General features: G+C 39.6%; 1 protein-coding gene across 1 annotated transcript in view; it reads right to left on the bottom strand.

The window, feature by feature from the left end:
- COL25A1 (collagen type XXV alpha 1 chain) overlaps window positions 1-17660 on the bottom strand; it is a 317940-nt gene that overhangs the window by 99485 nt on the left and 200795 nt on the right. Inside the window, exons 8-9 of the mRNA XM_049815415.1 lie at window positions 591-617; window positions 399-425 (exon numbers count right to left, since the gene is read on the bottom strand). Of these exons, the coding sequence (XP_049671372.1) occupies window positions 399-425; window positions 591-617 (54 nt within the window). The remainder of the gene's footprint in view (window positions 1-398; window positions 426-590; window positions 618-17660) is intronic.

Below are 17660 nucleotides of genomic sequence, written 5' to 3'. Positions count from 1 at the left end.
TTTTACATGAAATCTAGAAGTACATTTATTAGAAACCCACCGGCCCTCTGCATTGTGGGAGCCCATGCAAGGCGTGAAAACATTGCTGGGGAAACTGAAAGGTTTGGTTAGGAAAGCCAGCTTTTATACAGCAGAGCAAAATCACTGTGAAACTTGCTTCCACCCACAATGGGAACTGTGTATTTTAATGCATTACTTACTACTGTTACTCAAATCTTCCCAGACGCTATCTGGTCGTGTTCAGTATTACTGTCCTGCAGACACTTACTTCAACATGCAGGGTAAATGCAGCTAATAAGCATAATTAGCTCAGACAGTGTATTTAATTTAGTTTTGCACTAAAGACTAATTGCCTACTCAGCGAAGGGGAAGTGTAACATTTTTTTTAAGATGCTTACCCGAGGGCCCTGATCACCTTGATCTCCCTGCAAAGTGGAAAGATGAGATGATAGGTTTAACACAGCATCTGTGTGCTACCCAGCTCTCTTACATCATCTAACATTACACTGTGTCAATACAAACGGTCTCTTGAGTTCATGCTGGGAGGGCTTTCCGTTCACCTTGTAAGTGTCACCCGTACATCAACTCACCTTCTCGCCCTTTGGACCAGGAGGGCCCTGAAAGAAACAGAAGCAAAGAAGTATTACTGATACTGATGAAGTCCTGGGACACGGCAAGAAAACAGGTCTGCACCAACCTGTGATTTCTTCCTAACAATGTATTTCCTTACAATGTTTCACTCCAAACGCCAGGGCTGTTCCAGAGACGGCTTCTTCACTGTATTGGTACTAGGCACTGTGCAGTTATTTCTTGAATAGTTTGCTCAGCTTATGTGTTGAATCAGACTACTTAGACAAGCAAAACTATGCCTGAAATGGCAAACTTTCTATTGATTTCAGATAGGGACAATAGTTTATCTCCTATCAGATAATAAATGTTTTCTAAGACTGTAAAACTTCTTTGCGAGTACAGCTAATAAATTCAGAGACATATAAATCTGCCATGTATTTTGGCACCCTCCTTGGCTTAGATAGCCAAAGAAAAATGGATTAGGGCATCTAAAAGTAGCGGTTTCATTCCTATCTTTGGCAATGCTGAAGTTGATGTTTAGTCTCAAGCACACTGTTTTAGGCAAAATGAGCTCTTTGTATAACATGATTTTGCAGAAGTAATATTTATTGTTACTTACCACCAGACAAACAGTAAGGTGACAGAATCACAAAACAGCGAGGTCCTTTCCTATTCCATTTTTATTGAGCACCTTCCAGAAAGCTACCAGCAGGTTTCTAAAACTCTGGTTTTCAGGTTAGTGTCTTGTGAATAAAAATGCTAGCAGTCTGCAGAGAACTGGCGGCTTACACAGTGCAGACTCTACCTCCAGCTTTCTGAAAGATATGCAGGTGTTTCATTACAAAGAAGGACCTGAAGTACATACAAAAGCAGCTGGAAACAGAGAAGGAGCCATCCGAGCTAGCAGGGTCCACTGTTATAACAGAAAGAGAGTGTGTGTGTGCGTGTGCGTGCACGTGCAGCACAAGAAAAGGTTGCCACCAGCAACATAATTAGAAATAACCAAGTGCAACCTAGTTGAGCTGAGCACATTTGAACCATTTCAGAATTTACACTAGTAAAAATTCATGTGGTTCGCATAAATGCAAATGGAAGGAAGGTCAGCCTGCTGCGTATTAAAGATGTGATCAACCACATGCAAGTCTTCGAGAATCCCTATTGTAGCCAATTTTCTGCTTATTTTTAAGGGCTTCTGGTGCATGCCAGAGAAGAGCATCTGCTGCTAAATCTTTCAAGGAGTTAAAGCATATGCCTCTCCTTCCATCTCTTCCATCTGCTGCAGAGGACGTAGAAACAAGCCTGCTACCTGATGTCCCCACATATCCTTTAGGAAGGACAGTGCTCACTGCTAGCTGAGTGGAAACCATCTGCTCAATTAACTATGACCCCTGTGTACTTTGTGTTGCACTGCAAGAACTCATCCTCTTTAAAAACAAATTAAACAAAATAATTTAATAAATAGGACAACCTTGCTGCACCTTTAAGGTCTCTCTAGCTACTTTTTTTTTTATACTTTAACCCTTACTGACCCTTTCCAATGCACGTGTTCATACATATGTACTGGAAATTACGTGCAGCATCGTCTACTGTTAGCTGCAGACTCCACGTATACTTACTTGGACGTGACATTACAGTAGAGCACATTTTCAGCAGGCCCGCTTTAAGAAATACACATCCACGCCATTGAGCTTGTCAATTCACAAACGCATACAATCAGTAACACAGTACTTGCAGAATGGGAAGAACTAAAATCAGTCAATGCTGGCTCTTACCACCATTTTCACAGTGAACACTGAGCACAAGCAAAGGGCTGTGCTCATGTGTCCTATCTCCTTGAATTATCAAATCGTTACTGGCTCTGAGTATCTTACGGGCTGCAAACTGCACATAACATGACCCCCATCTGCTACAGTCAGAATCCTATTTCTTGGGTCCTGGGCATGAAATTATAGATAACGTGGCATGACCAAGACTGCAGACAGCTGTTGGCTTTTGGATCACGCCACCATTACGGGAGTTGTTATTGCCTTACCCAGAGGCCCAAGGCCACTCTTACGCCCAAGGGTAGCCCTGCTTCTGATGGGGTTTGGCTCACGACTGCTCTGAGGCGTGCCTGCCACAGCTCTGCCAGATGGTACCAGCTAAGGCAGCAGAGATCGCATCAGCTCCCTGAACTAAGCTGGCTCCCTGGAACAGAAAGCAGCTAGAGCGTGCTCACACGAGAGGTTCAGCCAGCAGATCTGCAGGGCTACTAGAGCGTCTCCCTGGTACAAATACGCTCAGCTGTTTCCACCTGCAGAAGGGCCTCCTGCCTCTCCCCTGCACATTTGCCTCTGTTAGGAGGTCTCTGAAAGCACAATCCATACACAAACATGGTTTTTTGATAAGACTGAATCACATATCTGAATTAAAATTGGTCCGTGCAGGGTTTTCTGAAAATTACCTGTCCACATCCTATTCAGAAATCCGGGTTGTTTTTTTTTTTGCTCTCTATTGGGCAAAGCCGGCAATTATGACTACTTGGTGCTTGCTCTCCTGAGTGCCACACACCATTGTTTCTATTAAGTCATTCTTCCAGCACACAGATTTTTTCATACAAAGCCTTCATCAATATCTGACAACTTTATTGTACCAGAAGTTAAAAACAGGTTTTCAAAAGGCCACAAGAGCGTTTCTGGTGTGAACATTCTCACAAGTATCTGCACTTTTTATTCGCAATGCTTTTGCTTTCCACCAAGAGTCTTGAAAAACAAACAATTGCAAACAAAAATAGCTCTTTTGGATGCTAGTGAAGAGAACCAGTGGGGTTTCATCGACAGAAAATTAATGCAATTCTTTCATGGCTTGTTCACCCATCTCTGGCTCTTTGCCTATTGTTTCAATTGTTCTTTATTGTTTTTGCAACTTTAAAAAGAAAATTCCTATCCTCAGCCTTTGACATCTTCTTTCCATTTGTGCTGAGAAAATCTCCCAAGGTTTTTACTGCAGAATTTATTAGTGTGTGTACACTGAGTGGAGGCAGGGAGGAAGAAAAATCTGAGGGAAAGTTGGGTTTGCGGGGGTGGGGTGTGATTAGGAGACAGATTTGTTTAAAGGAGGGCAAGGTTTCTTCTGTTTAAGGGTATAGACACAAGGAACAGAGTGAGTAAAATAACACTAGCTTTGTAGGCCACAGCATAGACATCCTGCTTTTTTCCCAGGGAGAATTCTGTGCTTTCGTTTATGAGATGGCAGAGATCAAGCCACTAGCTGCTGCACAAATGTGAAAGTATTTTGTGTAAGTTATATGAAACGTCTGAGGTCAGAGCATTTCTGAAATAACTTTACAGTGTTTTCACTGGAAACAGAGGCTCTTTTCTCAAAGCGTAATTATCTACTCCAGACTACTATACATTTCCAAGGAGAGTTTATAGCCTGCTTCACATAAGCAAGGCCTTGTAAATCACAAACACGTGCAAAATCTGCATTCATAATTAAGCGACAAATACTACTGTTTTTAAAACAAGGTCTTCTAAAGCAGACTGAAAGGCCTCCAGGCACCTGCCAGCCAAGAACAAAGCTGAAATCAGGGTCAAATCCATTCAACAGCCATGTTCAGGATTACTGGCAGGTGACCTTCTTTTTTTTTTTTTTGGCTATCAAAATCCCATTTCCATTCTCTGATGAAATCTTTACATTATTATAAATATGTCTACAAGAAATAGAGGGGTAAGAGAATGCAGTACTAGAAAACATGAGACCAATCCTTGTAGTCTTCATTCAGACAACATTCCCCTTAGGGTTAACTGAGTGTGATCAGCATGATTTTTCACACAGCTGGTATTTTATAATTCATTCCCTGAAAGATGCTAATTTTGTATTCCACCCTTGCTGCCATTGCCACCTTTATAGTTTTGCAACAGTTACATTCAAGCGACCTCTTGAAAAGCCAGTATTTGATTTACATTGGTTTTACAAGCATTCAAAATTATCTGAATTCTCTTATGGAGATATTCTGCCCATATTCCTATTGCTATAGATCTGCTTTTAACTGTAATACAGGCATTCCTACCATGACTTCACCAAAAAGGCTCCCATAAGCATTGAGGGGAAAGTAGAACTGAATATAGTAAGGGATTCTCAAGAAGGGGTTCAAACAAACAGCAATGTTTTTAGGTTCCGCAGAAAGCTCCAAAGTCAGGGCAGAGGAATCCAGATTTTTAGTGACTATTAGATAACCCATATGATGCCACTGCCAAAAGGACCTGCCAGTGCCTAGCACAAGCTGGCAACAGCCAACCAAGCAGAATCAGTTGGACTGTGTCGGTACCAGGTCCCAGTGGGATCATCCACCTTCAAGGCTCCTAAGGAACCCGAGATGTCAAACTCGGCAGCCCCCACCAGACAGGGCTACCGCATAAGACACAGGTAACAAGAAACTTTTAGATATAGTCACTGCTTTCCTACATTTCAACCACAACAGCCATAGGTGAAGGCAATCTGGCAGCTAGAGGACTGAATGTAGCTTGCAAGATTCAGCCTTGATTTTCATTTCCGATGAAACAGCATGCAATGTGTTCATCCCTACTAGCAGCTACAGCATCCACAATAAGAGTGCAACGGGCAGTGTAAGGGAGCAATGGCCTTGTGGAGATGAGCAGAAAAGCGAACCAGATAGTCCAATGTCATCTAGACAAATTCAAAAAGGAAACCAATTTGCCAACTTAGTTTAATCATGTTTTCACTACTAAATGACATGCCGTACATCGCCTAATTCGATTCCTGCAGTTTATTTTGAGGGTAAAAGGTGGTTTCAGCACATAACAACAAAGTATTCAGTTACAAAAGTCAAACTTTTTCTTTCTTTGAAATTTAGCTCATGACTTTCACAAGTTACAAGTTCCTCATTGGAACAACAATCCCCAGTCTAACTATAGTTGCTGGAAAATATTAGGATCAGATATGCTGAATCGTAAGAGAAGAGGTTACACAGAGTATTAGGAAACACAATATTATTTCAAAGTTCGTACACTCATTTTAGTCTTGCATCCACTATGCAAGCCCTGAACTGTTGAGCACTGCGGTTTTGGCATTTGCTGAACTTGACCATGTTTACAGCCAGTGTTTACGGAGGCTAGTTTACAATGCCAACATCTCACCTTGCATCATTTTTACAAGTGCTCACAAGACTTTCCAGTGAATCTGAACAGCTTCTACCACTGAAATTATATTCCCTTCTCTTTTACATATTTTCTTCTTCCCCGGGGATATGACTGGCTTATGGTGAAAACTTTAAAGAAAAAAACCAACCTGCCACCCAAAAGACTCTTACCAATCTTTCCTTTGCTCCCCTTATATTCTCAAGTTTTTGTTACAATATTCCAAGGCAGAGAAAAGGAAACCTGAATATTTGACAGAATAACTGTGCCTGAATTAATAAACATTATGTAAATGGATGTAACCTGAGAAACATAAAATTGATATATATAATAATCTAGATAAACAGCTCAGTTAACATTCACATCAACAAGTAAAATGTAAGTGAATCCTGCCATAAATTCATACAACCATATTCAGAAGTCAGTGATTTATGCCAATACATAAATCAGACAAATTCATAAACTGCAGGCACAAGAACACGATCTACCCAAAACGTGTCAAGAAAGCATTTAGACTGTAATTTAGACATTCATTTCTCATGCAATGCTCTTGCTGAGATTGGGATGGGGTGCTGTTTTGAACTTTATAACGTTGTTCACAAAAGTCATCAGATTGTGTCACGAGCTGCAAAGGGGTCACTGCTCATGGACTAGTTCAGCACCCAGGAAGAAGCATAAGGCTCAGTGTCACAAGCAAGAACCTGCTAGAGGACGTCTCCTCTTCCTTTCTGTGACATACTTGCTTGCTTTGATTAATCAATAAGGCTGTCATTTTCCCCCCATTTTTCTCCCCTTCTACAGACAAACATGATGTCTTGTTTGAAAACCTACAAAACTCAACACAAATAGTCCTATATCGATTCCATGGTACGGAGAGTATATGACTATGTACCCATTGCCTGAGCACAAAAAAATCAGGGATCGGCTTTACTATTTCCAGAAATTAATTTAAGCAAACATTATAATCTGAATCAACTGTTAAGTTTCTTGTGAAATTCATAGCTGCCGTACGTGTCAGTAAGATCAAAGATATGGTGACAGAAAAACTTGTCATGTTATTAAAGATAAGAAAATGGCTTCTGGTAAAGTCAAAAGTCTCCTGACTACCACTTACTGCTCAATGCACTGTAATACATGTATTTTCTGAATCTAAGCCCTCATTGCCTTGTCCACAGTGCACCTTGATATTGTCCTACTTGCTAGATAAGCAGATGTTTACTGATGATATTAGAGTTTTGATGCAATACTGTAAAAAAAAAAAAAAAAACACAAAGGAAATCCCACTCTACTAAACACGTAAAACAGCACATAAAACCATAGATGAAAATACCTAATATTGCTAAATCTCTCATTTTATATGAAAACATCCAGAGTTTCTGTTTTCAACAATGCCACAGGTGCAAGGAAGATACAAACACATAATGTTAGTTACATCAAAAAGACAGAAACACACAAATTTTTGGCTGGTGCTCAAAACTGCAGGAAGACATTTGAAAACAAAACTGATGTGTGCCCTACAGAATCAAAATTCCTAAAACAGACTGAACAGTGAGCTTTTTTTACTATTACTGTTACATTTGCTATTTCCAAACCAGTCTCAGGACTTTTTGGAGTTCAATCCATGATTGTAGAAATATTTTTTAATGACAGTACAACAAAACACTGGTTTCAGTGTTCAATACTTGGTTTATAAAACATTCTAAAAATGAGACATGTTTTTGATACAGACTGGTTCAGCCTTCCTATTTTTCCACCAATCCCCCAGCAGATCCTTGTCTCATTACATGTCCACCTGACACTTGAAAAAGCATCACATGCTATCTTAGAATCATGGAATAGTTTGGGTCGGAAGGGACATTTAAAGGTCATCTAGTCCAACCCCCCTGCAACGAGCAGGGACATCTTCAACTAGATCAGGTTGCTCAGAGCCCCGTCCAGCCTGACCTTGAATGTTTCCAGGGATGGGGCATCTACCACCTCTCCGGGCAACCTGTTCCAGTGTTTCACCACCCTCATTGTAAAAAATTTCTTCCTTATATCTAGTCTAAACCTACCCTCTTTTAGTTTAAAGCCACTACCCCTTGTCCTATCGCAACAGGCCCTGCTAAAAAGTGTAGTATGACTGAGATTAACTCCTCATGAACCAGTATCTCATGTAGGCTGTTCTGCACTCTACCTTCAAAGAGCCTCCCTACCTCTTCCTCTTGCTGCATTGAGAATAGACACTTGGAGTCCCACTCCATCCTATACCAGACTACTGTGCAGCAGATTATTTTTCTATCCCTGTTATATCCTCTCCCATAGGAACATACATATGTGTGCGTGTATGTCTTCACACGGTTGTTCGCATGTGTGAGCATGCTGGTGGTGGAATTTAAAAACCAGACTTCATTTCTATATCAGCATTCACTCAGTAGTTGAATGGTTATGTCACAAGTAACAGAAAATTTAATATATAGCATGGTAGCTATGGAATAGGCAAAAATGAGTCTGCTATCAATAGATGAAAATATTTATTATGAGTCATGGGCTTCATGATAAGATTCAATAGTTTATAAGATTCAATAACAAGAGAAAGTGCAGTTGACTGGAGTCTTGCACTTTCAACAGAAATGATGCCACAGAAATTCAAGGAGCAATGAATTACACAACTATTAAAAAGCATGTTTGGGCGACAGGAAGACAAAGAAGAATGAAAGGCTGCTTCCAAATTTTACAATAAAAATAACTAGAGTGCAAAGAGTTTTCAAGGTAGAGTTCTTCACCTTTTCCTCAGAAGGTTATTTATTGGCATTTATTGTTGCATCAAACTACTGAAGCAGGAAGGAAGTTATAGCTCTAAACAGTTTTTATTGCCACAGACTTCACACCTTTTATTTTGCATTGAACATTAAAAGGGATATGAAACAAAGGAGAAAAAATAACTAGCACTGCTTAACCTCCCAATTATTCCCATATATTAAAATAACAATAGCATAGTACCACTCCAGAGGAGTTTTCTGCACTCACCAGGGAGGACTGTACCAGTAAGCAGCCAATAATCAGACTGTACAAATAAAGAGCTATTTTGCTCAAAAAGCCTGCTATCCTGGCGCCCTGGTCTAAGCAGATGCATTAGGTATTGATGCCTTGAACCCAATCAAAACATTCTACTTTATGGAAGCAATTAATATGCTCCAAACCCAAATGAGAACTTGGGAAAACAATAATAAAATAAAATAAAAAAAAAAAAAAAAAAAAAAAAAGACTTAAAAGGAAGACCAATATAGTCCAGTGGAATTTAGGGCTTATAAAACCGCAGGGATCATGGAAGTACATTCTGGCTTTCTTTCCCAACACAACAGAAATTAAAAAGAAAAAAATTACACCTCCTGCCAATCAAACTCATGAAATCCTTTTTCCAGATTTTTTGAGATAAAAAATACACCATTAAATATTTTTTATACTTCCTTTGGTAGATTTTTATCCATAGGCCAGCTTTCTCGTTTATTCCTAGAAGCTTAGTAAGAAAAAAATCTCCTCACTGGGAGTTAACAACTTCCCTTTATTTTCAGAAACAGTAGTTCATACTCTAATGTTTCAGTCATTTTTTACCTAAAACTTGAACAGTGGCTTCTGTAATTCAAAGATTTCCGGTGCTTCCTTGATTGCTTAGTGGCCTGGTAGATAATTCAGCTGAAATGACAGTGTCCTTTGCTCATTTGATCTTTTTTTGTTTTACTTAAAAGAACCTTTTTGGTGAGGATGACAGGCTGAACTTCAAGCATTTTGAAGAAAACAAACAAAGGAGGAAAGCAAGGGAAAGGGAGAGTTTCAGAGCAATGGAGATTCGCCAATGCCAGTCACTACCTACAAGAGAAGCACCTATGGTGATGGAAATATGTCCTCCAAGCTCCCTAGCCCTCTGGATCTTTCAACTTTACTGTCTCCATTACTACTGTGTAGAGAAAAAGCAAACAAATATCTACCAGACAGATCCTCCTTTGGCCAGCAATTGGGTCAAGGAGATTTATGTACTTCATTAACAGATGCTCCATAGGGCACAGCTCTACAAAAAAAATAATCACAACCACACAAAAACAAATTGTTGAAATACCTGAAAAACTCTCTGTTCATCTACTTGAAAAAAGGACAAGTTTCAAAACAAGGCAGTTAGTGAAATAAAAGTAAGCCAATTCAAGGAAAAAAAAAACCCAACCTGATTGTTGTGACTCATACCCATTTCATGCTGTTTTCATAGATTCTCCCACTTCCCCATCTTTCTCTTTGGAAGAAATTAAAAACAATCCAAAATTCATTATTGAAGGCACTAAGATTAACTTCAAAGAATTTGCTACTAAAAGCCCAGTACCCTGTTTGAAGAATTTTGGCCCGTACCTGCTATCATATCAAGGCATATTTACATTAGAGTAATAAAGGCTGAACTTGTGTAAATGAGCAAAACTGGATAGCTCGCATACAAACAAGGTTTTGCAGCTAACATACATTTGCTGTATTTCAACAATAAACTTAATTTCAGCAAATGGATTTTAACACAGACTTTTAAATAGGGGCAGTCAATTCCATTCTTCCATTTACCGTGGTGAATCCACACTTGTTTCAGTAGTAATGCCCTGAGTTTCATTCAGTATTTCAAAGGCATTGCATCCTGTATATACACTGTTTTTTCTTTTCCAAAGTTTACTACTTAGTACAGGGTAGATTTGCTCATTCAAGGTAGTACAATGCCAAAGAAAGATTTAGCTATTCTTTTAGTGCTGTCTGCAAACACCACTATAAAATACTACTGTAAAAGAAGTGGTGTGTTAGATTACTTAGCTTGTGAATGGTTAAAAGAAAAGAGCAGTAAAATATTAGTACAAAGCCATAGCCATGTAAAATACAGCCCAAAGGATAGAAAGGCTTCTGAGACTGCAGTATAACCTCCACCCATTAAGAGCAATGAAATTATTTCACAGCCTAGATAACTCTTTTAACTTGAGGATATGATAATGCTCGAGAAAAATGTATTTTAGTGAAATACCAACATACATTTCTCTGAGGATCTTATCCTTCTTTCTCTCCTATTCCCCCCTTACACGTCCTGTAGTCCCTTAAATAGTTTCTGTCCATGCCAGGTTCCATCGGTACCCAAACAAGCCGTTTTACAAGAACTGCCTGACAAACGTAATAAAAACTACACTGCACATATCTATCTGAGGCAACCTGTAAGTACTAGGTTACTGCAGATGTCTCCAAACCGTCTTAGCTACAAGTCATTGCTAAAAGAGGCAAAGACTTGACACTCTAAGTCGTAAGTCTAGTCTTGATGAGGATGTATCAACCCTTAATCACAGATTAATTTATTCAAAGTAAATGACTATATAGAAGTAAAAGCGCATAAAAATAGTTTATAAGATATGTGTTACAATATGAGAAACAAATGCTAGTAGAAGAACTAAACCTCTCGTTTATCTTCCTCAGTTTCCTCATACAACAGGGGAAAACTACAATGACATACTTCATCTTGAGAGCTATTTTGAGAACTGTTCAGATTTGTAAAGTTTGAGTTGCAACACTGGATAAATCCTAAGGAATTTTTACATCAACTACAAACATACACATACTTTTATACATAGACATATAAAAGTGAGATGACTGAAGATATGTTTGTAACCTTTAAGGCTGGCAATGTCTTTCTTTATACAGGAAGCAATTTAAGACAACATAAAGTTTATTAAAAACAAAACAGTTTTCTCCTTAAGACTAATAGTTTGGTCTACAAAATTCAGAACATCTTCAGGGGAAATTACACACATATGTATATGTATACTTAAATGGATATTCATTCTTTTTGGCAAATGATCACTAACAGACATACTGTGCAATATAACTGGATTGTATTTCTGAAAATACGTGATTCTTTTACATGTTTCTCAGCAGCTCACAACTCTTGAATGTTACTGATGGATCTCAGCAAAAAAGATTATTAAGAACTCCTATGCCATTGCAGGGACAGCCAAAGCATTTTTCAAATATAGAATCCTGGATTAAAGCTCACAAACAGAATGGACGCTTCCCATGCCATGCTGATTAATAACACTTCTGGCACTACACAAAACACTCCAGTGAAAGGAATTGCTGCATTTTCTATTTTTTCTTCTTTCTCTCCTCCAAACTTGACTCATATTTAACAGGAAAGAATAGCACATCATCACAGCTCTTCGTGCCAGCACCAATTCAATATAAAGAACCTGAAGCATTTCTGCTAACATAAGGTTACTTAAAGTCAAATTTCAATTGACAAAAGTGTCACTTTTGTGACAGAAAATACAAATTTTGAAACTTCCATCTGTCAGCCTAAGATCCAAAGCTCCCAGGTTTGCTCAACTTTGCAGGACTTCCAAGCTTCCAGCACAGAAAGTCACCAGGGCTCTGGACTGACAATGGGTGATCAAGAAGACTCTGATATTTTGAAAACCTTGTGAAAGACTAAGGTCTTAGATATCATGGCATTATGTTTAAGTCACCACAAGCTTGATGAAATACACATTTTTATAACTCTTCATTTCTTTTCTTTTTTTTTTAAAGGTAGTGAAACTACTGGGATCTGCAACAAATTGAGCTGGAATTCAAAGCTGAAGTACAGCATGAGGATCAGTTAAAAACAATAAGCCAGTAGGAGTTTAATATCAAATTAAAAACATGTGCAGCAGGATAGTAAAATACTATATAATATTCCTGAACACAGTGCAATACTTTGCTTTGACATAATTCCTAATAAAACACAGAACACACTAGTGTATTTCTGCCATCTGTAGAATAGGATGAAGAAAATACAAAGGTCATTTGATAAAGAAATGATTTAGGAATACAAGAAATATTTCAGAGTTCTTAATTATATTTTGACAAGTCTTTGTACATCTCATAACGGAACCACAGTACTAGGCTTGCAATTGCTTTTTGTACTCATATGTACTCTGTTAAGCTAAGCAATGCTATACCAAATTAAAGCTTACAAGTAATTTTTGCTTCACAGTTCTTCACTTGCTGTTAGAAGATCTAGTATGCCTCGGTGACAGCTGCAACTTCTAGATGAATAGGTGGAATGCTAATGGTTGATTCCCCATAACATTTATGCTAGCATATGTAATGAGTGAATCAGACCTTAATGTTTATTTTATTAAAACAAAACCAATTCTTTTCAGAAATTAATGATGCCAACATTATGAATAGTTGGTAACACCCTACAAATAGAAAGCTGTCCTTTGTGTTTTCTTTTAGAGTTTTATGTATTAGTTTTATATATTTTTTTATTCTAGGACTTGATTTTTCAGAGTAACCATACCATAAATTGTCACTATGTGAACTATGAAATGAGGGAATTAATTTCTAAAAGTTTTGGGCCAAACAACTTAAATTGTTCCAAGAACCCATCTTCCAAACTTTCTTCATCTATTGCATACACCTACTCTGGAGGGAGATCTTCAGGTTTAGTAAAAGAAGCCACCTTCATAACAAAAGAACTTATTTTACGAGGGCATCCAGAGCTTGACATTACCTTGTGTGAAGAGCCCTTTCTACAGAATTCTGCACAATGACATGTTGGGTTTACATGCCAAGGTTTTGGTAGTGGGGGGGCTACAGGGGTGGCTTCTGTGAGAAGCTGCTGGAAGTTTTCCCTATGTCCCATAGAGCCAATGCCAGCCAGCTCCAAGATGGACCCACCTCTGGCTGAGGCCGAGCCCATCAAGCGATGGGCACCATCAGCCCATCAGGTGGTAGTGTCTCTGTGATAACATATTTAAGAAGGGGAAAAAAAAATGCTGCGGCACAGAAACCGCAGCTGGAGAGAGTGAGAACATGTAAGAGAAACAAGTCTGCAGACCCCAAGGTCAGTGAAGGAGGGGGAGGAGATGCTCCAGGCACCAGAGAAGAGATTCTGATTCCCCTGCAGCCCTTGGTGAAGACCCTGGTGAGGCAGGCTGTCCCCCTGCAGCCCAGGGAGGTCCACGGTGGAGCAGATCTCCACCTGAAGCCCGGGGAGGACCCCACGCCGGAGCAGGTGGGCTCCCGAAGGAGGCTGTGACCCCGTGGGAAGCCCACGCTGGAGCAGGCTCCTGGCAGGACCTGCGGACCCATGGAGAGAGGAGCTCACGCTGGAGCAGGTTTTCTAGCAGGACTTGTGACCCTGTGGGGGACCCACGCTGGAGCAGTTCATGAAGGACTGCAGCCCGTGGGAAGGACTCACATCAGAGAAGTTCGTGGAAGACTGTCTCCAGTGGGAGGGACCCCACGCTGGAGCAGGGGAAGAGTGAGGAGTCCTCCCCCCTGAGGAGGAAGGAGCGGCAGAGACCACGTGTGATGAAGTGACCGTAACCCCCATTCCCCATCCCCCTGCGCCACTGGGGTGGGGGTAGGTAGAGAATTTGGGAGTGAAGCTGTGCTCAGGAAGAAGGGAGGAGTGGGGGGAAGGTGTTTTAAGATTTAGTTTTATTTCTTATTACCCTACTCTGGTTTGGCAATAAATTAAGTTAATTTTCTCCAATTTGAGTCTATTTTGCCCATGATGTTAATTGGTTGAGTGTTCTCTCCTTCTCCTTATCTCGACACACGAGCCCTTTGTTATATTTTCTTTCCGCTGTGCTGCTGAGGCAAGGGGTGAGAGAGTGGCTGCGTGGTGCTTAGCTGCTGGCTGGGGTTTAACCATGACAAATGAATCTTCTTATTTTTGTGTTTGTAGAAAATGAAAACCTAGATTGAATTGGTAATTGTTAAATCAACAGACTTCAAATCTGATATTTTTCTGAATCAGGTAAGAAAGTCAGAAACAAAGTACCAGTTCCAGGAAACGCTGTGGAACATTTGAACATCTTGCTATTTCAGCACAAGATTTCCAGAGATCGTTACTGGAATTGTAACTCAAAAGCATGCCTATCAGAGGAGGTAAAAGAACACAGTAGCAGAGGTGAGGAAGGAGTCTGGCCTCTGCTTTGGGCATCTGACATTAGATGAACAGAGGTCTAACAAGTCTGATTATCCCCAACTAAGTTCACTTGGCAGGGTACTGTAGGGAAGTCATTAATCTGCCATTAGAGGCTCCTTCGCAAATTCTGGCAAAAGGCTGAGAAAGGACAAGTGAAAAAACATGTTGGAAGCAGAGCACAATATGGAATGCTACAAGAAGTTTGCTTGTTTACACCTGGAATTTACTCCCCTCAGCCTTTTTAAATTATGTGTGGTGCTTCCTTAGTCTTGGTACAGCTGATAGGCCAGCACAGTTTGCCTCTATATCTCCAATTCCGTGCTTTCTTTTTCAGAAAGCAAAGAATTCTCTTATTTGCACTAATGCCATCTGCTCAGCTGAACAAACATTTAATATTCACAGCTCTCCCGGTTTACACATGTACAGAAGTCTAGCAGGGGAAACTAAAGTGTTTTATATTTTAAAAGTGCTTATTGTTATTCTCAAATCCTTTTAACAAAATTAACTTATGCTTTATTACATATAAAGCTGAGAAAGCAACATACTTTAAAACAATTAAATACATTCAATCCTTCTGGGAAGATACATTTCTTGCATCTTTTGTGTCATAAACATTTATGTACACATCAGAGAGTAAACATGAAGTTTTGAGCATGATTTCTCCTCCTATATTCTCTGATGTGGTTCAATTTGGCAACTAACATAAAATGAAAAGCCATGATAATGGCATTTGTTTCTTCATGTTCACAAGTCCATATGGACTGAGCGTTTCCTAAGAAAATTGCACCATTTCAATAGTGTTTAGGAGTTCGTTTACAGCTTTAGAAAGGAAGGAGAACGGTAAGCAAATGGTAAAACTCTGCCTGCTAAACACTTATGAAACTTAGTAGAAGCTTGTTTATTTAGGCGATGCCCTCAGTTAAGATTAATTTCTGATCTCAAAATTGATAGTAGATTGTTATTAACAGCAATGGGATCAAGTATTTGGCCTTGTTATTGGTACAGATGCAAGTGAGAAACAGACTTTTACATACTATGTTTGGCTATCTTCCTGTGTCTACCTGGCCATTAGGTGAGAGTATTTTTTAAAAAACTCTACATTAATCTGTTTCTACTGCTGTATATAAGCCCAAACTCTCAGGCTAAGCCTAATCTTATTTTCATTTATACAGGTACAACTAATTAGTTTGGACTTGGTAACAGTAGTTGGGAGGAAATGTGTGGTGTGCACATGAAAACTTAAAAACTACAAATATTTTAAATACACTTAGGAAGAATTTTTTTCAAAAGACAAATAAATCTATTGTTTATTCTCTTTCAGTTCTTGTCCTTCTTTACCAAAGCCTAACAAACTGTTCATTCCCTTTTAAAAATATATTTCCTCCTTAACTTACAGTACCTGCTTTGACATGGCATTGAGGTTCTGTATTCCACACCCACTGACATCAGTAATACCTAGGGCGGAACACGGGAAATGCAGTAGCTCTTTCTACCGTTCACATGTTAGTGAAGATGCTTCAGAAGAAACAAAAAACTGAACCCAAATCTTTAGGTGCAAAATGATATTTGGCTCCCTTTAAATGAAAGATCACAGTAATAGAATGAATGCCCTCATGAATTTACACCAAATTCTAACTCATATTCTGATTTCTAGCTAAGTAATCACAGTTTCACATAGGGAATTAAGAAGAAACTAAAACACACTAAAGATATTGAAGGAATTTCATAACCTACACCGAAATAATGGCCTGATGGCATCCTGAAAAAGTGAGGGGACACACACACAAGTATATAAAACAAAGAGAACATCATTTTATATTTGCCTAGGAAACAAAAATTTGAGCGACTGTACCTGTTCTTTGTTAACAAACTAATTTGTTAAAGTTTGACAGCAAAATCCGACCTGCAACTCTTAACTCGAAAGCAGACTAGCGTTTGCATATTCAAAATGAGTCGTACAATCCTTCAGCAGGATCAGAAGTTTACAAAGGAGCTTAGGGCATCAGCTGCTAGGAGGAGAAACACCCCACAAGATGATTCTCTAGAGTGTGAACAGCTGATGGCCTGGATACAATCAGTGGGCTTCTCTCAGGAGCAACAGTTTTACTGCATTGTGTATCTCAAGGTGATGAGCTCTTTCTCCAGCCTCACGCTGATTCTGTCCTTCAAAAGCGTACTTCTTGCCTCCTTCCCCCACTCTCCGCGCAAGTAGAGGCATTCCTAGAGGCGCACTGCTGGGAACAAGGAACGTGGAGCTTACGCCTCAATTTATGGTGATCAGAACAAAAGAAGCATTCAACTCGAAGGCTCTGACAGGTAGAGACTTTGCAGCATTAGTCAATAGGACGTATTATGCACCTTGCCCATCGCTTCAAAAGCCATCAAAACACATACATGATCACTTGACCTTATCAACTGCCCCAGTACCGAATGGCGTGTGCTAACTGAGAGGAATATTTAACAGGTCTTGGAATGCAGATGGCTATCCTAACTACCAAACTGAAAGGGAAACTCAGCAGGACTTAAAGAAAATGTTTTACACAACCCCTTTCCCACCCTTCCTGCTGTCAGATACTCAACTCTTTCCTACGGTCTAGGATTCTCCTTACCATCACAGTGTTCTCTGGGAAGCGATAAACAAATCTCTTCCATACACTGCTGCCATCCACACCAGCTCAAAACTATGGCCTATGTCCTGCTGGCTATTTCCCTCAGTCCTTGACAAAAAGCAGAAAACTAAAAGTTAAAATGGTTCCCACCAGCTCTGTTGACAGCCGAAGCCAGTAATAGCCTGTCCAACCATGAATCAGAATCGCTGCCATCAGAAATTAAAAATACTCCAGTCACATACCCTGAAGCTTGACGGTAAAAAAGACACACGCGTACATTTGTCACCAGAATTGCTATGGTAACCCTTTGTCATGCACACAACACTGCAAAACTTCAGACTGAAATAACACCGCTTCCACAGACATTTTACATACAGA

The sequence above is a fragment of the Accipiter gentilis genome, chromosome 12 (genome assembly GCF_929443795.1).
Source record: "Accipiter gentilis chromosome 12, bAccGen1.1, whole genome shotgun sequence".
Lineage (NCBI taxonomy): Eukaryota > Metazoa > Chordata > Aves > Accipitriformes > Accipitridae > Astur > Astur gentilis.
Note: the sequence above shows the minus strand (reverse complement) of the source record. Positions and strands in the feature narration are given on the sequence as shown.